At 39.2% G+C, this 22,933-nt stretch overlaps 2 protein-coding genes across 2 annotated transcripts; one reads left to right on the forward strand and one right to left on the reverse strand.

Moving 5' to 3' along the window:
* The first annotated feature begins 1,335 nt into the window (after positions 1 to 1,335).
* Positions 1,336 to 14,619, forward strand: fdxr (ferredoxin reductase). The gene is made up of 12 exons (XM_067575819.1): positions 1,336 to 1,757; positions 3,424 to 3,527; positions 4,725 to 4,820; positions 6,396 to 6,518; positions 6,678 to 6,791; positions 6,950 to 7,051; positions 8,729 to 8,836; positions 10,130 to 10,214; positions 12,047 to 12,246; positions 12,362 to 12,533; positions 12,638 to 12,811; positions 14,164 to 14,619. Exons 1-12 carry the CDS (start codon positions 1,676 to 1,678, stop codon positions 14,292 to 14,294), a joined length of 1,491 nt encoding a protein of 496 aa, XP_067431920.1. The 5' UTR covers positions 1,336 to 1,675; the 3' UTR covers positions 14,295 to 14,619.
* A 1,848-nt stretch (positions 14,620 to 16,467) lies between these two features.
* Positions 16,468 to 19,364, reverse strand: LOC137172206 (autotransporter adhesin BpaC-like). Its single transcript, XM_067576504.1, has 4 exons — positions 19,257 to 19,364; positions 18,986 to 19,051; positions 18,819 to 18,905; positions 16,468 to 18,369 (listed from the first exon to the last, which is right to left on the reverse strand). Exons 1-4 carry the CDS (start codon positions 19,309 to 19,311, stop codon positions 16,568 to 16,570), a joined length of 2,010 nt encoding a protein of 669 aa, XP_067432605.1. The 5' UTR covers positions 19,312 to 19,364; the 3' UTR covers positions 16,468 to 16,567.
* Positions 19,365 to 22,933: the final 3,569 nt, after the last annotated feature.

A 22,933-nucleotide genomic window follows, 5' to 3' on the forward strand; every position in this document is an offset into this window, starting at 1 on the left:
TATGAATTCTTGAAGAATTGTGATTGACTTATAATTTGTGTTTGGTTTGATGTGCTGTTGAAAGAATGACGTTGAGTCATTGTAGTTTAGTTTCTCTTCTGTATGTAATTTGATGATATAGTTGGTTTGTGGTTATAGTGTGTATGAACAGTGCATACAGAAAGTACTGAGACCCTTTCACTTTCACATTTTATGTTGCATACCTATGCTAAAATCATTTAAAGTCCCCCCCCCCCCCCCATCAATCTACACTCATTACCCCATAATGACAAAGCGAAGACAGAAATTTCAATTTTTTTGCAGATTAAAAAAGGAAAAACTGAAATATCATTGACATAAGAATTCAGACCCTTTACTCAGTACTTTGTTGAAGCACTTTTGGCAGCAGTTACAGCCTGAAGTCTTCTTGGGTATGACATGACAAGCTTTGCACACCTGGATTTGGGGATTTTCTGCCATTCTTCTCTGCAAATCCTCTCAAGCTCTGTCAGGTTGGTTGGGGACCGTCAGTGGACAGCCACCAGCCGTTCTCCCCTGATTGCTCAGTTTGGCTTGGTGCCCAGCTCTAGGAAACGTCTTGGTTGTTCCAAACTTCTTCCATTTAAGAATTATGGAGGCCACTGTGCTCTTGGGAACCTTCAGTGCAGCAGAATTTTTTTGTAGCCTTCCCCAGATCTGTGCCTCAATACAATCCTGTCTCTGAGTTCTGCAGGTAGTTCCTTTGACCTCATGGCTTGGTTTTTGTTCTGATATGCATTGTCAGCTGGGAGACCTTATATAGACAGGTGTGTGCCTTTCCACATCATGTCCAATCAATTGAATTTACCACAGATGGACTCCAATCAAAATGTAGAAATGTCTTAAAGGTGATCAAGAGAAATGGAAGGCACCTGAGCTAAATTTCAAGTGTCACAGTAAAGGGTCTGAATACTTATGTCAGTGTGATATTTAAGTTTTTCCTTTTTAATTAATTTGCAAAAAATTCTAAAAAAAAAAAAAAGTTTTGATTTGTCATTATGGGGTATTGAGTGTAGATTGAAAATTAATTTAAACGATTTTAGCATAAGACTAACATAAAATGTGAAAAAAGTGAAGGGGTCTGAATACTTCCTGAATGCTGTATGTATGACTGTGTGTGTGGTGGACTCCGGGAAGAATAGCCAATGCTTATGTTGGTGCTAATGGAGATCCTAATAAAGAAAATAAAGAAAAAATAAAGCTTGGTAGTCAATGGTAGTACCGTAGTGGAAGCAAGTTAATTCATTTATATGAAAATCTGTCCCTGTGGAACCTACGTGCTGAATGTTCTGTTTTCCACGGACTCCTCTGGGTGTAACACAAGGTGCAGCCTTCAAAACAGTCTGTTCTGATGATATACTATACTAATAATGCTACAGTAATATTTATAAGATCAAAGAAACGCGGTTTAAAACGCGTTCATGCAGCTAACTGGCTAGTTGAGGGCTTGCAGAGTGTAGAAACTTCCCAGGAAAGATAAACGTTTTGGTTTTTTCACCTTGGCTTTTGCTCTCAGTCCTGCTGGCTGTCCAAAGCTCAAAGCAGGAGCAGTTCTGTGGAGCTGGTGACCAAATGCCAGGAGGAAAATACAGTGGATTTAACGTTAACTACGACTTGGTTTTCAGTCAGAGAGCTTGTCTGTAGCCGGGGGGTAAAGATGAGCTGCCATAAACTGCTGCTTTCTGAGCTGAAGATGTGGACGTCAGGAAGAAGTGGTTGGATAAGTCGACTTCATTATGGTGAGAAGTCTGAAAACACATTAACTATGCTGTATTTATTGCTTAACATGGAGCCCAAATACGTTCATTGTTGTGTTCCTGTATGGAGGGAACATGTGCCAAACCCAATACAAAACTGCGTCCACTTTTTAGTGAAGTCGTTTGTTGGCAAAGCTACATAGCTAGAAGATAGGCTAATATTTAACAAAGTGACTCCAACCGGCGAGTGTACCGACCACTCATTTCAGTAATAATTAACTATATTGTACTATATTTTGACTTTCATTTACTTTGTTCCTTGTTTTACATACGTCAAGACAAAACAAATGAAGGACATATAAAAGTCGGTGTGATAGATAGAAATCTGTTATGGCTTACACGAATACCACATAAGGTTAAAGGTTGACTATAAACTAGTGCCCGATCGATAGTGTATTTTTTGGGGCCGTTGCCGATACTGATATCAGGGAGTAAAAAAATTCCGATATCGATATATCAGCCATTAACCTTTTATATACAATATATACATAGACACACATTTTGGAAAAACATATAGGCTGATACCAATATATCTGTAACAGCCCAATATCGGCCGATAATATCAGCTGACTGGTATATCAGCCGGGCTCTACTACAAACATACAAAACAAAATCACCAATACATTTTAAAATGTTAGTGTTCAAAAATTGCACCATATAATAAGTGTAGGATTATATTTAAATGATGCAGAGAAGCGGGAGTAATTTGCCATATTAACAGTGTGAACAAGACTAGGATTGATTATTATTGTTCCAAGTCAGATGTTTTTGACAGCAGGGCATTTCCAAGTCTTTTTGTACATAGACAGTGACACATAGGAATCCATTAAAGTACATTTTCATTCCACAAGATAACTGCATGATATTGATATTGATGTTTTATACAAAGGAAGCCTGTGTAGTTGGGTAATTATGAAATTGTGAATTACTAACAAATAATATCTAAAGCTGTAAGGTAAATCTTCATTCTTATATCTCACTTTAAAGACCAATGTCCAGATTTGAAGAAGAGCTACTGCACACTTCAGTGTGTTTTTTGAGCTGTAAACTAAATTTTATGACTGTACTGTGATGAAACACATCAATGCTGGTGTTAATATTGACATTGACACCAAATTTCTAAAAACTGGTATTTCATGGGTTGAAAATGAAAATGGGTCAACATCAACAATTTAAAAAAAAAAAAAAAAGGTGGAGGGTACCTGCCCATACAATATTACACTATGTTAAATATGGATAAATTAAACTATAATATAATGTTAAGAAATATGTATTGTGTACAAAACCTCTTATTTTTCTCAGAATCCCAAGAGATTTAGTGACCAATCTGTTCTCTCCAAGAGAGTTTATCATCAATCAGAAAACCTAAAAAACATGTTGATAAAACTTTGATTATTTCTTCATTATCAATATGAAGTTTTTTGCTCACTGTCATATTTCTTATTTCTCTTATTTTTGCTATAGTGGAGAGTAGTGGTACTCCCGACAGTATGTGAACTGCTTATGAACTTTCTCTAATCTAATGATATTACAGAACCTGAATTAGCTCTTTCACTATAAGCTCATATTTTCCTGTACTGAATACAGCTGCGATCTCAAATAGGATTAGGTTTGCTTGTTTGTTTTATCCTCCCTGTTGATTCTGCAGGTATAAGTTGGCGTGGAAAGGCATCTTTTTCCTCTTGTAGCCCAAAGGTGTGTATCGTTGGAGGTGGACCAGCAGGTTTCTACACAGCACAGCATTTGATTAAGGTATGCATTTCCTGTTTTGACTGTGTAGGTGTAGGAACTTGAGTGGGTGAAACGGATAAAATCTTCTATCAACATAGACAATATGTCATTTTCTATTGATGAAAATTTTGAAAAAAATGTGATTATATCATGATATAGATATATATTTAGTGATATAATCAAATTTCAGGAAAATTAGAAACTGTTTGGGGGTAAAATAAGCAGACAGGTTTGACTGTTTTGACCTGAAAAATCAAGGTCTTTCAAATGTTCATGTAAAAATCAGTTGACAAATGTACATGATGATGGTAGTTGGTAATAAAGGCTTGTAAACTGCGTTGTTCACTGTTGCATAGCGCTGCAATTCTTTGATGTACATCACATCCGCTTCAAAAGGCCTATTAGAAGGACAGGAAACAACATGCAGGCCTATTTATGCTGACAAGCTGTTATTATTGAGTAACCCCACTTGGTTAGTACACACATTCCTTCTATGCAGACAGACACACTGTCTTACATATTGTCTAGTTTTTGTAGAGATGTTTTCAATTTTAAAGAAAAAGGCTTTTGAAATTTTGTCATATTGGCCTTTTTAGTTTTTGAATGGAATTCATTGTGTTAACTATGTTTATCTGATGATCCCAAATAGAGTGAGACACACAAAGAAGCGTAAGTTTGAATATGGTTTATTTTCCTGTCACATGCAAATACAATGAACAACAAGCCACCTTGAGCTGGGATCTCTTATACCTTGCCATTTCTTCAACATATGTTTCCCATTATCAGTGGATTTGTCCTTCATATAATGAGTTATGACATGATGTCATATGCCAACCTGTCAGACATCTCGGCGCTGTTCCTATCAAACTAATGATTTTATACATAAGGGCCTCACACTAGATGTTATTCCATATCTGTCTTTATGAGACATGAACATGGTGCATCAACTAAAGGTTTCTTACATTCCTTAAGATGCATGCAATACAAAGAAAATATCTAATATAGATTGTCATAACCAATACTTGTTAGTGGGATAAGTTCAGTGCTGATTTCATCACTTCACCAGGATTTGTTGTATAAAAGAGCAGCAATGTTATCCTCTGACTCTACCTAAAGGGCCATTATCATGAAAAATGTCTACCTTTATTAACTTATTAACTTTTACAACTATAATGGAACACAGAACGACTCTGTTTTCTTTCCTTTTCATCCTCCCAGGCCCGACAAGATGCTGAGGTGGACATTTATGAGCGACTGCCCGTCCCCTTCGGCCTGGTCCGGTTTGGGGTCGCTCCAGATCATCCAGAAGTCAAGGTCTTGAATCTTAATGAGATATGTTAGAGAACAGTTAATTGTCCTACACTATTTGGTAGCCAGATTTGGAGGCAGGCTCTTTTACTTTTAAGATTCTTTTTTTTAGGAAAAGCAGACTTCACAGTTATTCCAGGTCATTTTGGTTCATGGCCAATATCTTGCCCTCCAGTTAAAAATATGATGGAAAGAATATTTGGCTTTTTGATTACAGTTGTTGGCATGTCTAGGCAAAAAAATCCAGTCAGAACTTCAAACAAACCTGTTTGCTAAAACCCTTAGGGTAGTGCATGGTGGGAAATTACTAACTGATAAATTCTCTGGCACAAACAATGGAAAATAGCAGTTAGTTAATAGAAACTTGTCAAATAGAAAGTAAACTGACTGACAGGTGAGTGTTGAGATGAATGATATAGTGTGGCTTCACATGAGGTGATGTGTGTGGTGTCATGCATTCGTGCTTTTGAAAAGGAGTGTATGATGCAAGCCTCTCTCTGTGGGTGGGGGAGAAAAAAAGCTCCGAAAATTCACACGTTAACAGCAGCCAATGAAGGGCAATGAAGTGAATACTATTGCTACTGCTATTGTATACACAGCAACTTTGGAATGCCAATTTCACATTTCAAAAGCTCACAAATATAAACATAAAAGATGTTTATCCAATGATTTATTATTGTTTTGCTCACAATGTGTTCTATACATCTAATACATCTAATATATCAGTTTAAGAGGCAGTTCACCAGTTTTACATGTCATTCAGGTTGTTCACAGGCACTTAAGTAACCGGGGAACAGTTTGCTGCAGAAACCTGACTTCCTAAAAGTCATGTTTTTGGGAAACCTGGTTTCTATAATCAGTATAAGGGGTTAGAGAGTTACCAGGTTTCATGTGCATTGGAGAGACTTCAGACATAATGACATGAATGAATTCAAACTCAAAAACAAAAAACTGACACTAAGTAGCCACTGTAAGTCCAAATGAGTTGGGCTCCACAGCTGAGTTTGAAACACAAGAACATTTACCTTTGCTGTAGGGACTAATGAAAAACATTGCTGAGTTGCATTCTGGGAAGTGTAGGAGCCAAGGTTTTTGGAGCTTGCCACACACTAGGGATTAAAAGTCAGAATATATCCACCTCTGCTGCTTTGTTTTTGAAAATTCTTATTTTAATCTGTCTCTTGCAAGTCCCCCAGCTTTATAGAAGAGCAATACTAAATTGCAGGATTGATCCTTTAAAAAAAAAGATGTGATTGTTTGTGGGAATTTGCACATGAAGCTGAATAAAATAAGAGAATCCCTATATGTTGTCCCTAGAAATCACTATCCTTCAGACTTACAGCCATCCCCTTGTCTTTTAATAGTATTATAATAAGAAACTCATGCCTATATCTTCATCCAATTTTGATAAATACTTTAATACAATAACTGTAGCTTATAGCTTACATCATTAAACTGAGTTATTTATAACCAGAGCTCAATCATTCGCTTGAGATTTCATCACCACTGCAGTTGCTAAACCTTTTATTAGTCCTTTTTTAGTCTAGAATTTGAATAAGTCTGTTCTTTTCATCTCCTTAGAACGTCATCAACACATTCACGCAGACAGCCAAACATTCACGCTGCAGTTTCTACGGTAACGTGAATGTGGGGAAGGATGTGAGTGTTGAAGAGCTGCAGCAAGCCTACCATGCAGTCGTACTGGTAAGGATATGAACACACGCTGTTGTCTTCACACCAGTAAATAAAAAAAGGTCCTCACATGAGAGTGTGTTCACACCAGTAAATAAAAAAAGGTCCTCACGTGAGAGTATGTGCACAAGCAACTTTATGCATTGGGGTGTTTTGTATATTTTATGGCAGAGTTATGGGGCAGAGGGAAATAGAAGAATGGGGGTTCCAGGAGAAGACTTGGCCGGTGTGCACTCCGCCAAAGACTTTGTGGGTTGGTACAATGGGCAGCCAAGCTGTCGAGAGGTAAGACTCTTAGACTCTGTAAATCTAGTGGGTGTAAACATGTTGTGCCGAGACAGCTGATCTTTGTCTTTATCAGTTTCACCTCGTATTCTGTCTCCTGATGTTTATCTTCCCCTGTACTGTCAGATCTGTGTCTCTCTACTATCTTTTTCTTTCAGCTGAGACCAGACCTGAATTGTGAAACAGCTGTGATTCTAGGTCAAGGCAACGTTGCCTTGGATGTGGCAAGAATACTGCTGTCTCCCATTGATATTTTAAAAGTGAGAAACACACAGACTTGGTGATTTATTTAATTAAAAACATAATAATACATGTATGACAATCTAGGAAAGAAACCACACATTAGGACTATAGAAAAAGACAGAAGAAATGGGTCTTAAACAATGTTAACAGAGCAAGTCTTCAACACAGTGTGTGAATGCGCTCTTTTATTCAAGGCTTATTGACTCCTAAAAGAATCCTGAAAGCCACCTGTGTGTGTGTGTGTGTGTGTGTGTGTGTGTGTGTGTGTGTGTGTGTGTGTGTGTGTGTGTATGTGTGTGTATGTGTGTGTGTGTGTGTGTGTGTGTGTATGTGTGTGTGTTTGTCCAGCTGGGTTTCTGTAGAAGCAGCTGCAGACTTTTTTGTTATGGTTGAAGAAAAATAACTTTGCTTTAATCAAGATCAGAGGAAATGGATGCACGTGTCATGATTTCATCATCTGATTACACCAGCATTGAGCAAGTTGTTGTTGTTGTTATGTTTTGTACACAAAAATACTTAGGCATAAAGAAAATAAAACAATAAAATAAGTGCTGAAAGAAAATCTTCACTTACCTCCTTTTGAACAGAGACAAGGGTTACAACCTTGATATATAGTTGAAAGATACAGTTCCCAGGAAAAAATTAGTAAGTAGACCTTCGGATGAGGTTTTTTTTTTGTCAAACTACTGCTTCCAACGTCAAGATGAATCTTTCAGCTCCAGTTTTTGAGTTGGATGGTCCATCAAATAAACTGAAAGCATGAATTATAACTTTTGTAACCAGTACTTTTCCACAGCTGAGATTATCTGTTAGATAATTCACACAGAGAAGTTCTGAATCTTGGCAGATGTAAATTGTTTTTGTCTGGTCAGCTCCTGACTAAATTCAAGTGCTGTGCAGAAGACTTTTCTTTTTCTTTTTCTAAATGTCTGTGTCTGTTGAGGTTGGAGCTGCAACAATTAGACAATTAATCGATTAGTCGATTGACAGAAATTGAATCACCAACTATTTTTCATAATCACATAATTAGTTAAATTCTCTGGTTCCCGCTTCTTAAATGTGATTATTTACTTATTTATTTACTGTGATCTATTTATTTTCTTCTATGATAGTAAACTGAATATCTTTGTGTTGTGGACTATTGGGACAAAACAAGACATTTGAGATTGCACCTTGGGCTTTTGGAAATATTAGTTTGCATTTTTCACCATTATTTGACATCGAATAGGCCAAACAACTAATTTATTAATTGAAAAAAAGATCAACAGATTAATCAATAATGAAAATAATGGTTACTTGCAGCCCTAGTTAAGTATATGGTCTAACCTAACAGGAAGTACATAACCTCCTGACAGGTTTCACTTTTGTTTATAAACAAAAAGAAGTGCGTGCTTTGCACATTTAACCACTAAACGACCTCAATTCAGTTAGCGACAATATTGCGGTATACTTTGTCTTGTAAGAACTGGTTTGTGAGCACCGTGGTCGCAGAACCTTCAATTCATCAACAGCATACCTGAGGAATGATGTCATATTACAATTTACAGTTACAACTGACAAATGTCAGAATAGAAACCACATACAGCAGCAGAAATAACACCATATAAAAAGAAAAAATATAATATAAATATCAACTTCCAATGAAAATGTTATTGCAGAGACTGTGATGGGAAAATTCTCTGGTTTGTCTGCAGAAGACTGACATCACCCAGCCAGCCCTGGAGGCTCTGGCTGAGAGTCAGGTACGCAGGGTGCTGATAGTTGGCAGGAGAGGACCCATGCAGGTCGCTTGCACAATCAAGGTGTGTATCGAAAGAGACATTTTGTTACCGATACTGGCGTTAAAAAAAGAGAGAGAAATATTTCAGCTGCACCCATGTTCTTCTTTCACTAACACTCGTACATCCCGACTTAAACCAAATGTTTTGTCATTTGACCTTCATTAACCCAGTAACCAAGCCACGTTAAGTATAATCCTGGTTTATTTCACCTTGGGTCTTTTTAAAATCTGGGAACACACAATAGGCAAGAAACATGAGCAGTCAAATCTTCAGATTAACCAAATTTATTTGGAAGAGAAAACAAGGGCGAATGGTAAAATGTTTACCCAAACTGTTGTAAACATTGACAGACACACTTCCTGGTCAACTATGACCTACTTTACTTGCTGTAGATGTGTGTACACAGTTGTCTTTTTGATCCCCTGATTTTTCATCCACTATCCATCCAATCAAAAATGTAATTTGGCCAATCTTTTGATTCATGACCACATACCTACAAAACTAATAAAATCCACATTTCATCACCCTCAACTGTAATTTGTCTCTGCTAATTATTAAATGTTGGCATGCTTGCTCACTAAATTAAGATGGTGAACTTGGTAAACATACCTGTTTAGCATCAGCATATTTAGCATATTTGCATTAGCATTTAGCTGTCTGCTGTGCCTCTGTAAAGCCTCACTGAGCCACTAGCATGGCTGTAGACTTTTAGCTTTAAGTCATGTTTTCATACAATTGAAATGTCGATGTTTAGGTCAGTTTGGTCACGTTTGCATTCGTTCTACAGCATGAATTTACTTTTAATGAACTATTTTAACTATCTATCCATTCCTTTTAGCTAATTATTCCAACTGTTTATCTTTTACTTTTAGCTAATTATTCCAACTGTTTATCTTTTACTTTTAGCTAATTATTCCAACTGTTTATCTTTTACTAATAGCATATTATTCCAATTGTTTGTCCATCATTACATTATTTTAGCTCATAATTTCGGCTTCTCTACTTGTTTGACTCAGATTGGTGATAGTTGTGTACTGTGTCGTCAGCCTACTGTATTTGGTAGTTTACTGTGACAATCTGTGGGAATCACTAATTTAGATAATGTGGCTAAACTATCGGCTTGTTTAAAACCTGCCTGAACATCTGACTGCTTGTCTGTCTTGTCCCGTCTTTGTATCAGTGTGTTCCTATATCTCAGCAATTACTTGGTGAGTTAACATTACAGACAGAAATGATGGTATCACAGCACTACAAAAATAAGACCCAAGTTTTGTAGTAGTCGTAGTTGTATTGCTATGTTTTCCTTGTCTACAGGAGCTTAGAGAAATGGTGAACCTGCCAGGCGCCAGACCAGAGATGGTGGTGGCTGATTTTGAGGGTGTCACAGAGGCTCTTAAAGGTAAGAATCGAGACTTCATCTGAATGGTTTCCTCTTTTCGAGAATTGCACTTCACACTTACTCTATTCTTAAACCATGTAAGTCTGAAGAGCTGCACGCACACATTTTGAGTTAAGGCAATGCAATACATAGAGTAGAGTGTGTGTTAGATGCAATACAGCTGAGGTTTCTTTCACCACACCAGCAGCAACAAACATGTAAGATACGTGTTGCAAGTATGAGTTCAAAAGAAACTTGACTAATATAGATACTGTTGAAAAGGTCACAAGGAAGGAAAGAATGCATGCATGCTGTGGTTTAACGTATAGAGACCCATAGCTTCTATCAGATAAGAAGACAGCAGGTGTCAGATGGTCTGCAGTTCAGAGAAATTTTCTGCTGCTGCAAAAAACTGCGGGTTTAGAAAAGGCTTTGAAAATTTTGCAAGACCTTGTTTCTGCAAGCCATCTTCACCCTGCTGCTGATCCTGTGGCCGTCCTCGTCCTTGCTAGAGGACTGGCATTGGGCTGATTGATGCTGCTGAGCATGTTGTGATTTATAATGATGACAGTCTCCTTGCCTTTGTTCATGGCTAATTGTGAGAACCTTGATCTCATTTCTGTTGCACATGATAACCAGTAAGTGAAGGATGATATCTGAAACTGGTGGTTTGTATGTGTGTCTTATATTTAGTGCTGCTAAATTCTGTCAATGATAATATGCTCACTGCAGAAGTGAATGGTTAGTGGTTATAGCAAACGCTTCTAAAAGCGAGCAGTTACAGGAAATTTATGAAAACAAGAGAGTTTTGATGCTTGTTGATGCCAACCACCTGTTTCCTCTGTTCTTCTCCGTTTTGAATTAAAATACCGCAATGGAATAATAATTATCAAAAGACGTGACATGTTTGTTGTTTTTGTAGGTCCTTTTGACGACATATGCACACATTTTCACAGATACACCAACACACTTTCCATATTTACTAAATACATGGAGGCCACATGATGATGAATCGGTTACAGTACACAATACACACACCAACACAGATGAAAAAACACATACGTTATGCACACATACACACATACATACATGCTACATACATACTAGTGTTAATTTTGGCAACAATTTCTTGATTTAATTGTATTCCTGAGATCAGAAAATTGTGTGAATTTTAGTCAGAACTAAACTCGAAACATTTTAGTCTTGTAAAAAGGAGCCATCAACATTTTGGTAAAGTTTTGGTGGACAAAAACATGACAATATCATAATATGATAATACATTTTAATCATTTATAAATTAGTCTACAAAATCTTTGTAGCTATTTCTTTCTTCAAAAAAGACTCAAGAGCTTTATAGTTTAATATATAAGCCAGAAAATGGTAAAACTGGTACTAACAACTGGCCACAAAATGTCAAGTTGTGTGATAAAGACTGTTGTTGATTTTTTTATGTGACTGGTCTGTTGTTACAATTAATTATTAAAGGATAAGTTCACATTTTTTAAAGTCTGTCTTAAAACAATACTCACTTTCCTGATGAGATTCCAGTGGAAGTGATGGGGAACAAAATCCACAGTCCTCTTTTTGTGCAAAAATATATTCTAAAGTTCAGCTGAAGCTAAGATGTGGCTCTAGTAGTCTTTGTAACTGTATAACATTCACTTGATTTATTTAACACTCTTTTTAGTACAAAATTCCCTCTGTATGTTACTATCACTCCTCCGACCGTAGCTTGAAGACTGGTAGAACCTCATATTAGCTTCAGCACAACACAAGAAAAGACATTTGGAATCAGAAATGATCTCAAAACAGACAGATGTCCATTTTAAGCCTAAGTGTGTCTGCTGTGTCAGATTTGCCGCGGCCGAGGAAGCGTCTGACAGAGCTGATGTTGAAGACAGCCCTGGAGATACCGGGAGAGAAGGAGCAGGAAAGACGAAACAAGGCCTCCCGCATCTGGGGCTTTCGATTCTTCCGGAGCCCCGTGGAGGTCCTGGCCGACCCCGACCGTAGCAGAGCAGCTGGCATCCGACTGGCGGTCAACAAGCTGGAGGTAAACAGGATTTGGCCTCCTGTTGATGGAGCAATTTTCCCACTTTATTCAGATCAGTTGAAAACAGAACTTCTTAAAGTTACCTGTTGAACATTGGTTGCATTTGTGTAACCAGGGTTCAGGTGAGGCAGCCCGGGCAGTGCTCACTGGAGAACTGGAGGATGTGACTTGTGGCCTCGTCATTAGCAGCATAGGCTACAAGAGCCTCCCCATTGACCCATCAGTGCCGTTTGACTCTCGCAAAGCCATCGTCCCGAACAGCATGGGCCGCGTTCAACAAGCTGCAGGTACCCAGTAAATACCATAAATAAAAAGATCGCTTACAAAACAAAAAACCTTTCAAGGAATAACAGTAACTGAAAAAATGAACCGAATTCTTCTTTCTTTCTAGGTGTTTATTGTAGTGGCTGGCTGAAAACAGGCCCCACTGGAGTGATAGGCACCACTATGAACAATAGTTTTGACACCGCACAATCCTTAGTGGAGGACATGAACTCGGGAACCTTGGATGTATCTACTGGCAAGCCTGGTTCACAAAGCATCAGCACACTGCTAGAAAAGAGAGGTACTTTTCCCTTTGATCTGCCAAGCCGTTATCTGACCTGGAAGTTTATATCATGACTCACCTCTTGCTTATCTCTAAGTTAATTGGAGCCGCATCAAAAGTCAAATTACACAATATTTGGATGTCATGATGTCAGATAAGGCAATCATAGAGTTACGTATTCTTGCTCCTGCTAACGCTCTGTGCTCCTATGGGTCAACATGTCATGGATGTTGTCAAACTAGGCGAGAAAAGGCAAAAAAATTCTGAGGCTATAGTCCGTTTTGTCAGGACAGTATCAGGAGTGGCTGATGCTGCATCGGTTGTCTATCACTACGACTCACTATAAAGGACATACCAAACACCTGATGCCCTTTTTTTGTTCCCGTCGCTCCACATATGTCCAGTCAGGTCATTATGGGGCTAACACTGTGTAGCCTGATCCCGGGATTTGTCTGTTAAGCCATAATTGAGTCATGTGTTAATAGAAAGAGCCAATTTCAGTTAATAAAAAGAGAAGCAAAAGGTGAACATAACAACTGAAAGATCTTTTTTCCTCAAGACACCTGCATGTGAGGGTCATAGCTAAAGGTATCCTACCTTATCAAAGACTTTTTAATTTTTTTTTAATGGTCAGAGTAATTACAATATGATCTAAAGACATTTTGACAAGCAGTGGTTAAAATTGAGTCCCGTTTTCTGGATATTTTAGTCATTATAATTCACCTTTCATTATAATTCACCGTTTGACTACATTAACCTTAGCTAACCACAGTCAACAAATAGTCCATTACAGTGTCAAGCAACTATGAGCATCATTTGTAATGCAATACAAAAGAGTTTACATTTTAAATATTTGAGTGCAATTTAAGCCATGAAGCTTGCTAGTCTGTCAAGTGTTATACATCCACCCTCTAACAGTCTGGTTACTGCTTAAAACAATTATAAAAATAATAACCACAATAATCCCAGTACTGATAATAGTGAGAACAGTATTTGGTACCGAAGGGGAACGTAGCCAAAGAGGAAAGAGCCATTAAAGTCACTCTACTCTGCATGACGCAATGTCAAAAACTATTAAAAGTATTGGTCAAAACTTATATGTTGCAGAAGCCCTAACCCCTAAATTTTTAGAGTCATAAAAATTGACACAATGTCCTGCCAAAACAAAGGCCAAAACCAATGTTTGTGTAATATTTCGTTTTCCCACAAGGTGTCTGTTGCTCTAAAAAAAGATGCCATCAAAGGACAGGTTCACAATTTTTCTAGTCTAAAAACGACAGCCAGGTACCCAAATGAACATTGAAATTGTTTTTTTTTTTTTTTTTTTTACCATAATCATTTCTCAAGTTCATACTGGCCTTTTTTTGCAGGAGTGAAACCAGTGACTTTCGCAGACTGGGAGAAGATTGACAATGTGGAAATAAAGAGGGGTGAAGCCAGTGGAAAACCCAGAGAAAAACTACTGACAGTGGAAGAAATGCTGCAGGTAGCTCGGACATGACTGAAGTCAAGAAACTGTTTACAGGTGAATTCTGGACACTGAGTAGAAGTTGCAGTATAAAATACTTGCAGTTGATGCCATTATGATGGGGACCTAGGACCACAGTGGGCACAGAACAGAGTTGCATTATGAAGCACTCAACATGGACTACATTCATATTGTGCACATGGAGTAGGTAGTTTACCTGTGTATATTTGAGAGTAAAAACTATGCGGTGACTGAAATATGTTTTTACACTTACACCTCATATAATAAAATGTATCATATTATCCTGTCCATTTTGAATATATTTAATACAAAATAAAGTGTGACTTATATCATTATATTCCTGTCTTGCATTTCCCATGACTGCTCTCTTAATATTTACTGTTATCTATGTGTCAGCTTAGATGGTATTTGGTGGGTTTTGGCTTACATTTTAATGATTATACTTTTTGTGTATTGCATTACTAAAGAAAGACATTACTTATTTTATGATTTTATTCATTTAAATTAGCTAAAGCCTGTCAGAATAACACACATCACTGGTGATTTGTTTACATTTTGACTTTCAGTTTGACTGGATTTAAATCTTCAGGCTGGAGTTATTCTATACTTTTCTTATTGTCAACAAATCCCATGAAAAGACCAAAACCAACATCAGTTGATCCAATTAACACGTGCTGTCTGATAGCGAGCCTGATATATCTGATTCATCCACACGTTTTTGGCCATAACTCAAGAATTCATATGCTAATAATGATAAAATATAAGTTTCACACAAATGTCTAATAGGATAAAATGAAGTGATGACATTTTATATCCAAAAAGTCAAGGTCAACTTCACTGTGACATCATAATGCTCTGCAAAAACACTTTTCTGGCCATTATTCAACTCCATAACTTGTGAACAGAAGGGGAGATTGTGACCATATTTCACATTTGGTGGGATACTGAATTGGTGACACTAATCTTGGTGCCCACCATGAAACTGTGGTGATTGTATCGATGTTCTGTGCTGCCAGTTGAAGATGTGTGTGAAGCATCCATGTTTTAGAATTTGTAGCTTGTTTGCAGCAACATCCATATCTTAAGGATTGTCTGCTGTCATGGCTACAACTTTGTGTTCTATCATAATCAACTTTATTGGCCAAGCATGTGAAAACATACAAGGAAAATATACTTAATACCTTTAAGTAAATTCCTTCGAAGTCTGGACAGACATGGATGTAAACTGCAACTTGACTGGTTGGCGGAGGCATACAACCACGAGGCGGTATTTTCTATTTTTTCATCCAGGTGTGGCTGATTGTGCCCTAGTATTTTGGAGGCCCGCTTCAAGGAATATTCCGACATTTTGGGAAATGTGTTTATTGGCTTTTCTGGTGGAAAGTTCGAGAAGATGGATACCTGTTAAATATAAGCCAGCAGCCTCGTAACCTAGCTTAGCATATTTTAGCATAAAAACTGTAAATGGGGAAACATGTTGCCTGGCTCTGTCCAAAGGTAACAAAATTTAGGACATTTCAAACAGTTTAAAGCAGGAATTAATACGCTGCAACAATAAAATACAGTGTGGGGTACTTACAAAACAAGGGTCTATTTATCAAACTTTTTAGAATCACACTTAAAATTGCTCTCAAGAACCAACTTAAGAGTAATAAGTTCTTCACTGAGCATGAGCAACAAGACGTAGTCCTACTTACAGCAAAGTGTGAAAATGACTTAGAGCAGCTAGTATTGATCACATGAAGGAATAGCCAATCAGATAAGGATTGACCATACATCTGCTATATTGTACATTTTGTAATCCTTGTAGTTTGTTCAGTGGTATGTTATCCTGCAAAAACTATTTTAATTAATTGTGAAAATTTTACATCATGAGTAATGAACATGTGAAATTCAAATATTACAAAAGGATAAATAGGAAACTGGCTGAAATGGAAACAGTTCTTCCATAAGAACTTATGTTGGTAGATGAGGTACAACAAATCTACAAAACCCACAGCTGTATACCAAGGATTTTAACTGAATACCATTCACTTAGAGTTACTATTACCATGAAGTTTCAAAACCAAATGTGAGCTTCTGTTACTTTGTTCAGTGCATTCAGTTTTGTTAGTCCTGGTTTTGCTATATGTACAGTAAGCATTTGTCACTTTAGATGAAAAAATATTCTCCAGAAAAGGAAACATATGGGAACAAATAAGTTTTATTTTAAAAAAAGACAAATCTGATACATGCAGAAACATCTTGATGCAAAAATCAACTCTTGCATAGCTCCTTAAATCTGTTCAACTTTTGATAGTGTGTGACCCTGATGTGGACACAATGGAGTCAATGTTTGGTTCCTCATTTGTATGAAAAAAGAAGCGCCTGTATAGTCTTGTTGCAACAGCATCACGAGCATGTCTCCTCTTAATGGCTTCACGATGAGCTCCCTCAGCCAGGTTGTCGCCGGACACGGTCACGTTGTCTGCTTCACGATGAGCTCCCACAGTCACGTTGCCGTCGGACACGGTCACGTTGTCTGCTTCACGATGAGCTCCCACAGCCAGGTTGTCGCCGGACACGGTCACGTTGTCTGCTTCACGATGAGCTCCCACAGTCACGTTGCCGTCGGACACGGTCACGTTGTCTGCTTCACGATGAGCTCCCACAGCCAGGTTGTCGCCAGACACGGTCACGTTGTCTGCTTCACGATGAGCTCCCACAGTCACGTTGCCGTCGGACACGGTCACGTTGCCGTCGGACACGGTCACGTTGCCGTCGGACACGGTCACGTTGCCGTCGGACACGGTCACGTTGCCGTCGGACACGGTCACGTTGCCGTCGGACACGGTCACGTTGCCGTCGGACACGGTCACGTTGTCTGCTTCACGATGAGCTCCCACAGCCAGGTTGTCGCCGGACACGGTCACGTTGTCTGCTTCACGATGAGCTCCCACAGTCACGTTGCCGTCGGACACGGTCACGTTGCCGTCGGACACGGTCACGTTGCCGTCGGACACGGTCACGTTGTCTGCTTCACGATGAGCTCCCACAGCCAGGTTGTCGCCAGACACGGTCACGTTGTCTGCTTCACGATGAGCTCCCACAGTCACGTTGCCGTCGGACACGGTCACGTTGCCGTCGGACACGGTCACGTTGTCTGCTTCACGATGAGCTCCCACAGTCACATTGTCGTTGGTCACGGTGCCGTCGGACACGGTCACGTTGTCTGCTTCACGATGAGCTCCCACGGTCACGTTGCCGTCGGACACGGTCACGTTGCCGTCGGACACGGTCACGTTGCCGTCGGACACGGTCACGTTGCCGTCGGACACGTTCACGTTGCCGTCGGACACGGTCACGTTGCCGTCGGACACGGTCACGTTGCCGTCGGACACGGTCACGTTGTCATTGGTCACAGTCACGTTGCTGTCGGACACGGTCACGTTGTCATTGGTCACAGTCACGTTGCTGTCGGACACAGTCACGTTGTCATTGGTCACAGTCACGTTGCTGTCGGACACAGTCATGTTGTCGTTGGACACGGTCACATTTTGTAGGTGACCGTGATCTCTCTCGGTCACGTTGCCGTCGGACACGGTCACGTTGCCGTCGGACACGGTCACGTTGCCGTCGGACACGGTCACATTTTGTAGGTGACCGTGATCTCTCTCGGTCACGTTGCCGTCAGACACGGTCACGTTGTCGTTGGTCACAGTCACGTTGTCGTTGGTCACAGTCACGTTGTCGTTGGTCACAGTCACGTTGTCGTTGGTCACAGTCACGTTGTCGTTGGTCACAGTCACGTTGTCGTTGGTCACAGTCACGTTGCCGTCGGACACGGTCACATTTTGTAGGCGACCGTGATCTCTCTCGGTCACGTTGCCGTCGGACACGGTCACGTTGCGTAGGTAACCGTGATCTCTCTCGGTCACATTGTCGGACACGGTCATGTTGTCCGCTTCAAGAGCTCCCACGGTCACGTTGTGTATGTGACTGTGATCTCTCTCAGTTTTGAGCCCTTCTGGTCTGTTCAGGGGCTGATTTACAAGTTTCAGGTGGCCAACTGATGCCTCAGCTTCCACTTCATTGGTTTCCAGTTGTACTAGAAAGACAGACATTTGATTACTAAATAATTGAGAACTCAGAAATAGAGTATGATTCACTGCAGTACTACACGCCTCAGAATTCACTGCCTGAAGACTTGAAATTCAAACCTGTGTCAGTCTGGACTTACTCTGAGACTTTGATTTTCCCCAGCAGGCTTGAAATAACTAAGTCCAGTTGAGTTGCTTTTAATGCAACATGACAGAATATAAAGCTCTTACTCCATCTTAGATAGTACACAAGTATACTATAAATATAATTGCATGATTTAAGTTAACAGCAGCTGTAAACCTGACATTGTACATTTTAACTAGGCATGGTGTTGGAATCCCAATATCAGACAATTAAAGAGTATTCAACTGAAAGCTTTACCACAGCATGGGGGAAAGAACCAAGGCTCTACACAAACTCGCATTTTGCTAGTAAAGTTTCACAGAGCATGCTCACCTTCTTCAGCATGACTCTCCAACATGGACTCCATTGACTTAAGAAGTTCAAGGACATTCTTTATGGCGAGATCATTGGGAGACAGATCTAAAGTACAAAAGTAAGTGTCAGAGAGAGTTAAGTCTCAGAAAATGGCTGAAAAACGATTTTGTCAGTAATATTCTTACCTCTCGTTCTCCTCTTCAGACCATTATCATGACTTTCACTTGTGCCACCAGCTGGCAAACAACACCCTGTGGACAGTACACCTGCCATTGATTACATCATGTTGTTGAATGGCACACGCAAATTTGTTACAGCTAAATGATGTTGTTTCAGGAATCAAACATTTTTCTAAAGTTTTGCCAAAACATACTCTAGTAGCTGAAATATTTTGTCTGAAATCACATAATCAACAATTTCTTAAACACAAGCTTTAAACAGAAAGAATATAAAAACCTTTAGTAAGCCAAACAGTCAGCACAACGAGAAGCAAGGCCTGAACAGCTTCCATTACTCCAGTCACAAAGAGGAAATGCTACCTGTGCCGCATGCAAGGTATAAAAAAGCACCTGTGCAGGTGGCACAGCTATTACTGATCAGTGCTAATTGGTTCTCTCTTCAGAGGACTCAGTGCTAGTTGAGATTCAGCCTTTCCTGTGACAAGAATGTATCACAATTTAGCAAATTATAAAGCTCTGATTTATTTATTTTATAAATATTTTTGGTTTGGATATAGGTTAAACATCAAGTCTAATATTTAATTCAATGTCACATAAGGCCCAAACACTAAAAAAAGATCCATAAAAAAGAAAAATGGAAGAAAATGTGTAAGATATATCTCCTCTTTAGACAGCTGTGGAAGCAATAATGGATGTAACTGAGAGGATGACAACTACAAAATCTTAACAGAAAGCTTCTAATCACAATCTAAGTACAAGACAAAGCCCACAATTCAGCACTTGGTATTCAGTATTTTTGTGAGGCTCTGTACCTGAGATGGGTCATCTAAAAAGTTTTATAATCTTATATATAACCATTATACAGTTAATTTGAAACATAAAAACTTCCCAAAACTCTGGATCTAATTTCAAATAACCTTTAAAGAGATGTAAAGAATTACAAAGACTCAAACCAAGACATGTTTGTATTAAAGCTTTATTTTGGTGAAATTCTTTGTAAAAGAGTGAACTTTTTTTTCAGTTCCACCCTCTCTCCCTGTCTTAAGATTTTGTCTTTTCATTGAGCTGGTACATGAAGCACAAGTCTGAAAAGTTCTGATTGTACTGTACAGTACTTTCTAGTCCACTTGGGCTTCACTGTGCTATACATCTGGGGCCATCTTTATCAAGCTTCTCAAAGTAGGAAATCACTCTTCACTGGCCCAAAATTCTCAGTGATGCATTTTTAATCCTATCTTGGGAATATTTGGGAGAGCTCCAGAGGAGACCTAGTCAGTCAGTCAATTTAGTCAATTTTATTTGTATACCCCAATATCACAAATCACAAATAGGCCTCAGCAGCAATACAACATCCCCTGTCCTAAGACCCTTGTTTCGAATAAGGAAAAATTCCTAAAAAATCACCCTTTAAAGAGTAAAAATATGGACGTACCTCAGGAAGAGCAACAGAGGAGAGCTCATTCTTCCAGGACAGACAGACATGCAATTGATGTGTGTATAGAATAGAACAAGAAAGACAAATTACAGAGATACAGTATGGACACACAGGATGAGAAATATAATAATGGATTCGGTCACATTCATAATATGTATATATATATATATATATATATATGAAGAATGTGATCAAGGGGACGCCAAGCAGCTTCCAGGTGCTGCCAAAAACAGAATAGGACCCGAGCCATGCCATGCGACCTCCATCACCACGGAGACCTGGGAAAAGTCAAAACATGCACACAGGGGAGATTCACATCACAATATTTACACACACTGAGGAGGAGAGACAAGAAACCACACACGTAGGGGAGAGAGAGAGATAAGGACAGCCTTCACACAGGAGAGAGAGAGAGGCTGAATCTCCTGCAGGATGAAGAACCAGCCCACGTGCTCATGTGCTTGTGGACAACAAACAAACAAAGATAAGAGAGGTGCAGTGTTCACCAGAACAGCTGCAATAATCGATAATCTCGGCAGCAGGACAGATAAGGTGAATAATTAGTAGGGCTTGATAATTTCATTATGACTGAGACCAACCCACCGTACAGTACAAAGTCATAAAGTAATCAATCAAAGGCGAACAATTGAAAGTTAAGGCAAAAAGATGAGTTTCAGGTTTAGACTGAAAGAACTCAACAGACTCAGACTGTCTGACATCAGCAGGGAGATTATTTCATAAAAGCCGGGCCTGCTAGGAAAAAGGCCCTGCCGCCTGCTGATCTCTTTTTAACTGTAGGGATACACAGGAGCCCTGCATTTTGAGAGGAGAGAGTTTGAGATGGAAAATAAGGTTTAAGGAAATCAGACAGGTATGATGGGGCATGCCCATTTAGGATTTTACAAGTCATCAGAAGCAAGTCTGATCTAACATGGATAGGATGCCAGTGCAGGGAGGCTAGAACTGGTGTAAAAGGCTTCATATACATAATTGTTTGAGTTGTTGAGACACAACTCTAGAGTCTCTAGAAACTCATGAGCTGTGATAGGTGAGCAGCTGATAGAATGCTGCTTTTTAGAAAGTTTAGCTACAGTGTCAAAGAGAAATCTAGGATTGCGTTTACTGATTAAGCGAGAGAAATATGCTGCTTTCACAGTAGATAAAGTACGCTTGTCTTTCAGTTAACATTTGTGTCAAGAGAGGTAAAAAAAACTTGATGTAGACCTATTTAAGCACCTAGTTTTGGTAATAAGAGGTGCAACTGAATCTAGACCACTGAAACCAGAGGGCCGCATTGAAGTCACTAGTGATATTTTCAACAGTCTCTACTGTGAAAGGAGCAGAGACCTCAGGCAACTGCTGACCAAGTGCAGGTAAAGTAGACAGACCAATGTGTCGAGTGGTAAATACATCTGTGCTGATATTAATAGGACAGGCCAGTGATGCTTCAAATTTAATGAGAAAATGATCTGTGTCTCAAGCGGAGATGGAAATGTTAATTCACGCTTTTATCCCGACTTGACTACTATAACTCCCTTTTCACCTGCCTCAGCAAAACATCCCTGGATGGTTTACAAGTGGTCCAAAATGCTGCTGTTGAACTCTTGACCAGGTCCTCTAAAAGGTCTCATGTGACATGGATTCTGATCGCTCTTCACTGGCTCCCCATCAAATTCAGAATCCAATTCAAAGTTCTTGTGATCACCTGTAGAGCTCTGCATCGTCAGGCACCTGCATCATTACAGATCTACTGCAGCCCTATGTCACCAGCAGGTCTCGAAGGTACTCTGATCAAGGTCCGCTAGTTGTTCCGCAATCTAGGCTTAAAGCTATAGGAGACTGTGCTTGTTGCAGTGATAGGCTGATCATTGATCACCGAACCTTTTAGGAGTTTCAGAAGGTGGTGTTCAGACAGAGATATTCCGTGAGAGGAGAGATGTTTGTATGTATGTAATTTTAATAATGTAATTGTAATGTGGAACATACAGCTTTGCAATAGTGATGAATCAAGCTTTGATCGCACTGATACAGATATTGCACTTGTTAGAGCAGATTAAATATGAACACAAAAGCTTGATAAATACAGCCTCAGTCCTAATAACAGAAAAACAATCTAGAATTACTTTATATATATCACAGACGTATAATAATGTTTTGTCGCAGTTATTCTGGTACTGCTCAGGTTGAAGGAGGACAAAGCAATGCAGCAGTATGCTGTATGTAAGCTATGCTGTTTGTGGTTGTCTTGTGGGCACAAGATAAAAATATACCACTTGCAACTTACCCCTATGGTCTTCAAAGCATAGGCCTATCACGCCTTTACTGAACAGATATTAACCTGTTCCCACAAGATAAAATCTTGTGCGCACAAGATTTTATCTTGATAAAGATAAAAAAATACCGCCTGTAGGGACTTTCAGGGCTTCATAGAAGATCCCTTCATGACACACTTACAATGTAAGTGATAGGGGACAAAATCCACAGTCCTCCTTCTGTGCAAAATGTATTAAAAAGTTTGA

This window comes from Thunnus thynnus, chromosome 20 (assembly GCF_963924715.1).
Source record: "Thunnus thynnus chromosome 20, fThuThy2.1, whole genome shotgun sequence".
In the NCBI taxonomy this organism is placed as follows: domain Eukaryota; kingdom Metazoa; phylum Chordata; class Actinopteri; order Scombriformes; family Scombridae; genus Thunnus; species Thunnus thynnus.

Bases quoted from the DNA above. Each gene is read 5' to 3' on its own strand.
- fdxr (XM_067575819.1), top strand. From the start codon at position 1,676: ATGAGCTGCCATAAACTGCTGCTTTCTGAGCTGAAGATGTGGACGTCA. The intron at 3,528-4,724 runs GTATGCATTTCC...TCATCCTCCCAG, and splicing joins CAGCACAGCATTTGATTAAG to GCCCGACAAGATGCTGAGGT. The intron at 4,821-6,395 runs GTCTTGAATCTT...TCATCTCCTTAG, and splicing joins CAGATCATCCAGAAGTCAAG to AACGTCATCAACACATTCAC.
- LOC137172206 (XM_067576504.1), bottom strand. From the start codon at position 19,311: ATGGAAGCTGTTCAGGCCTTGCTTCTCGTTGTGCTGACTGTTTGGCTT. The intron at 19,052-19,256 runs GTTTTTATATTC...TACTGTCCACAG, and splicing joins GACTGTTTGGCTTACTAAAG to GGTGTTGTTTGCCAGCTGGT. The intron at 18,906-18,985 runs GTAAGAATATTA...TTTGTACTTTAG, and splicing joins TCTGAAGAGGAGAACGAGAG to ATCTGTCTCCCAATGATCTC.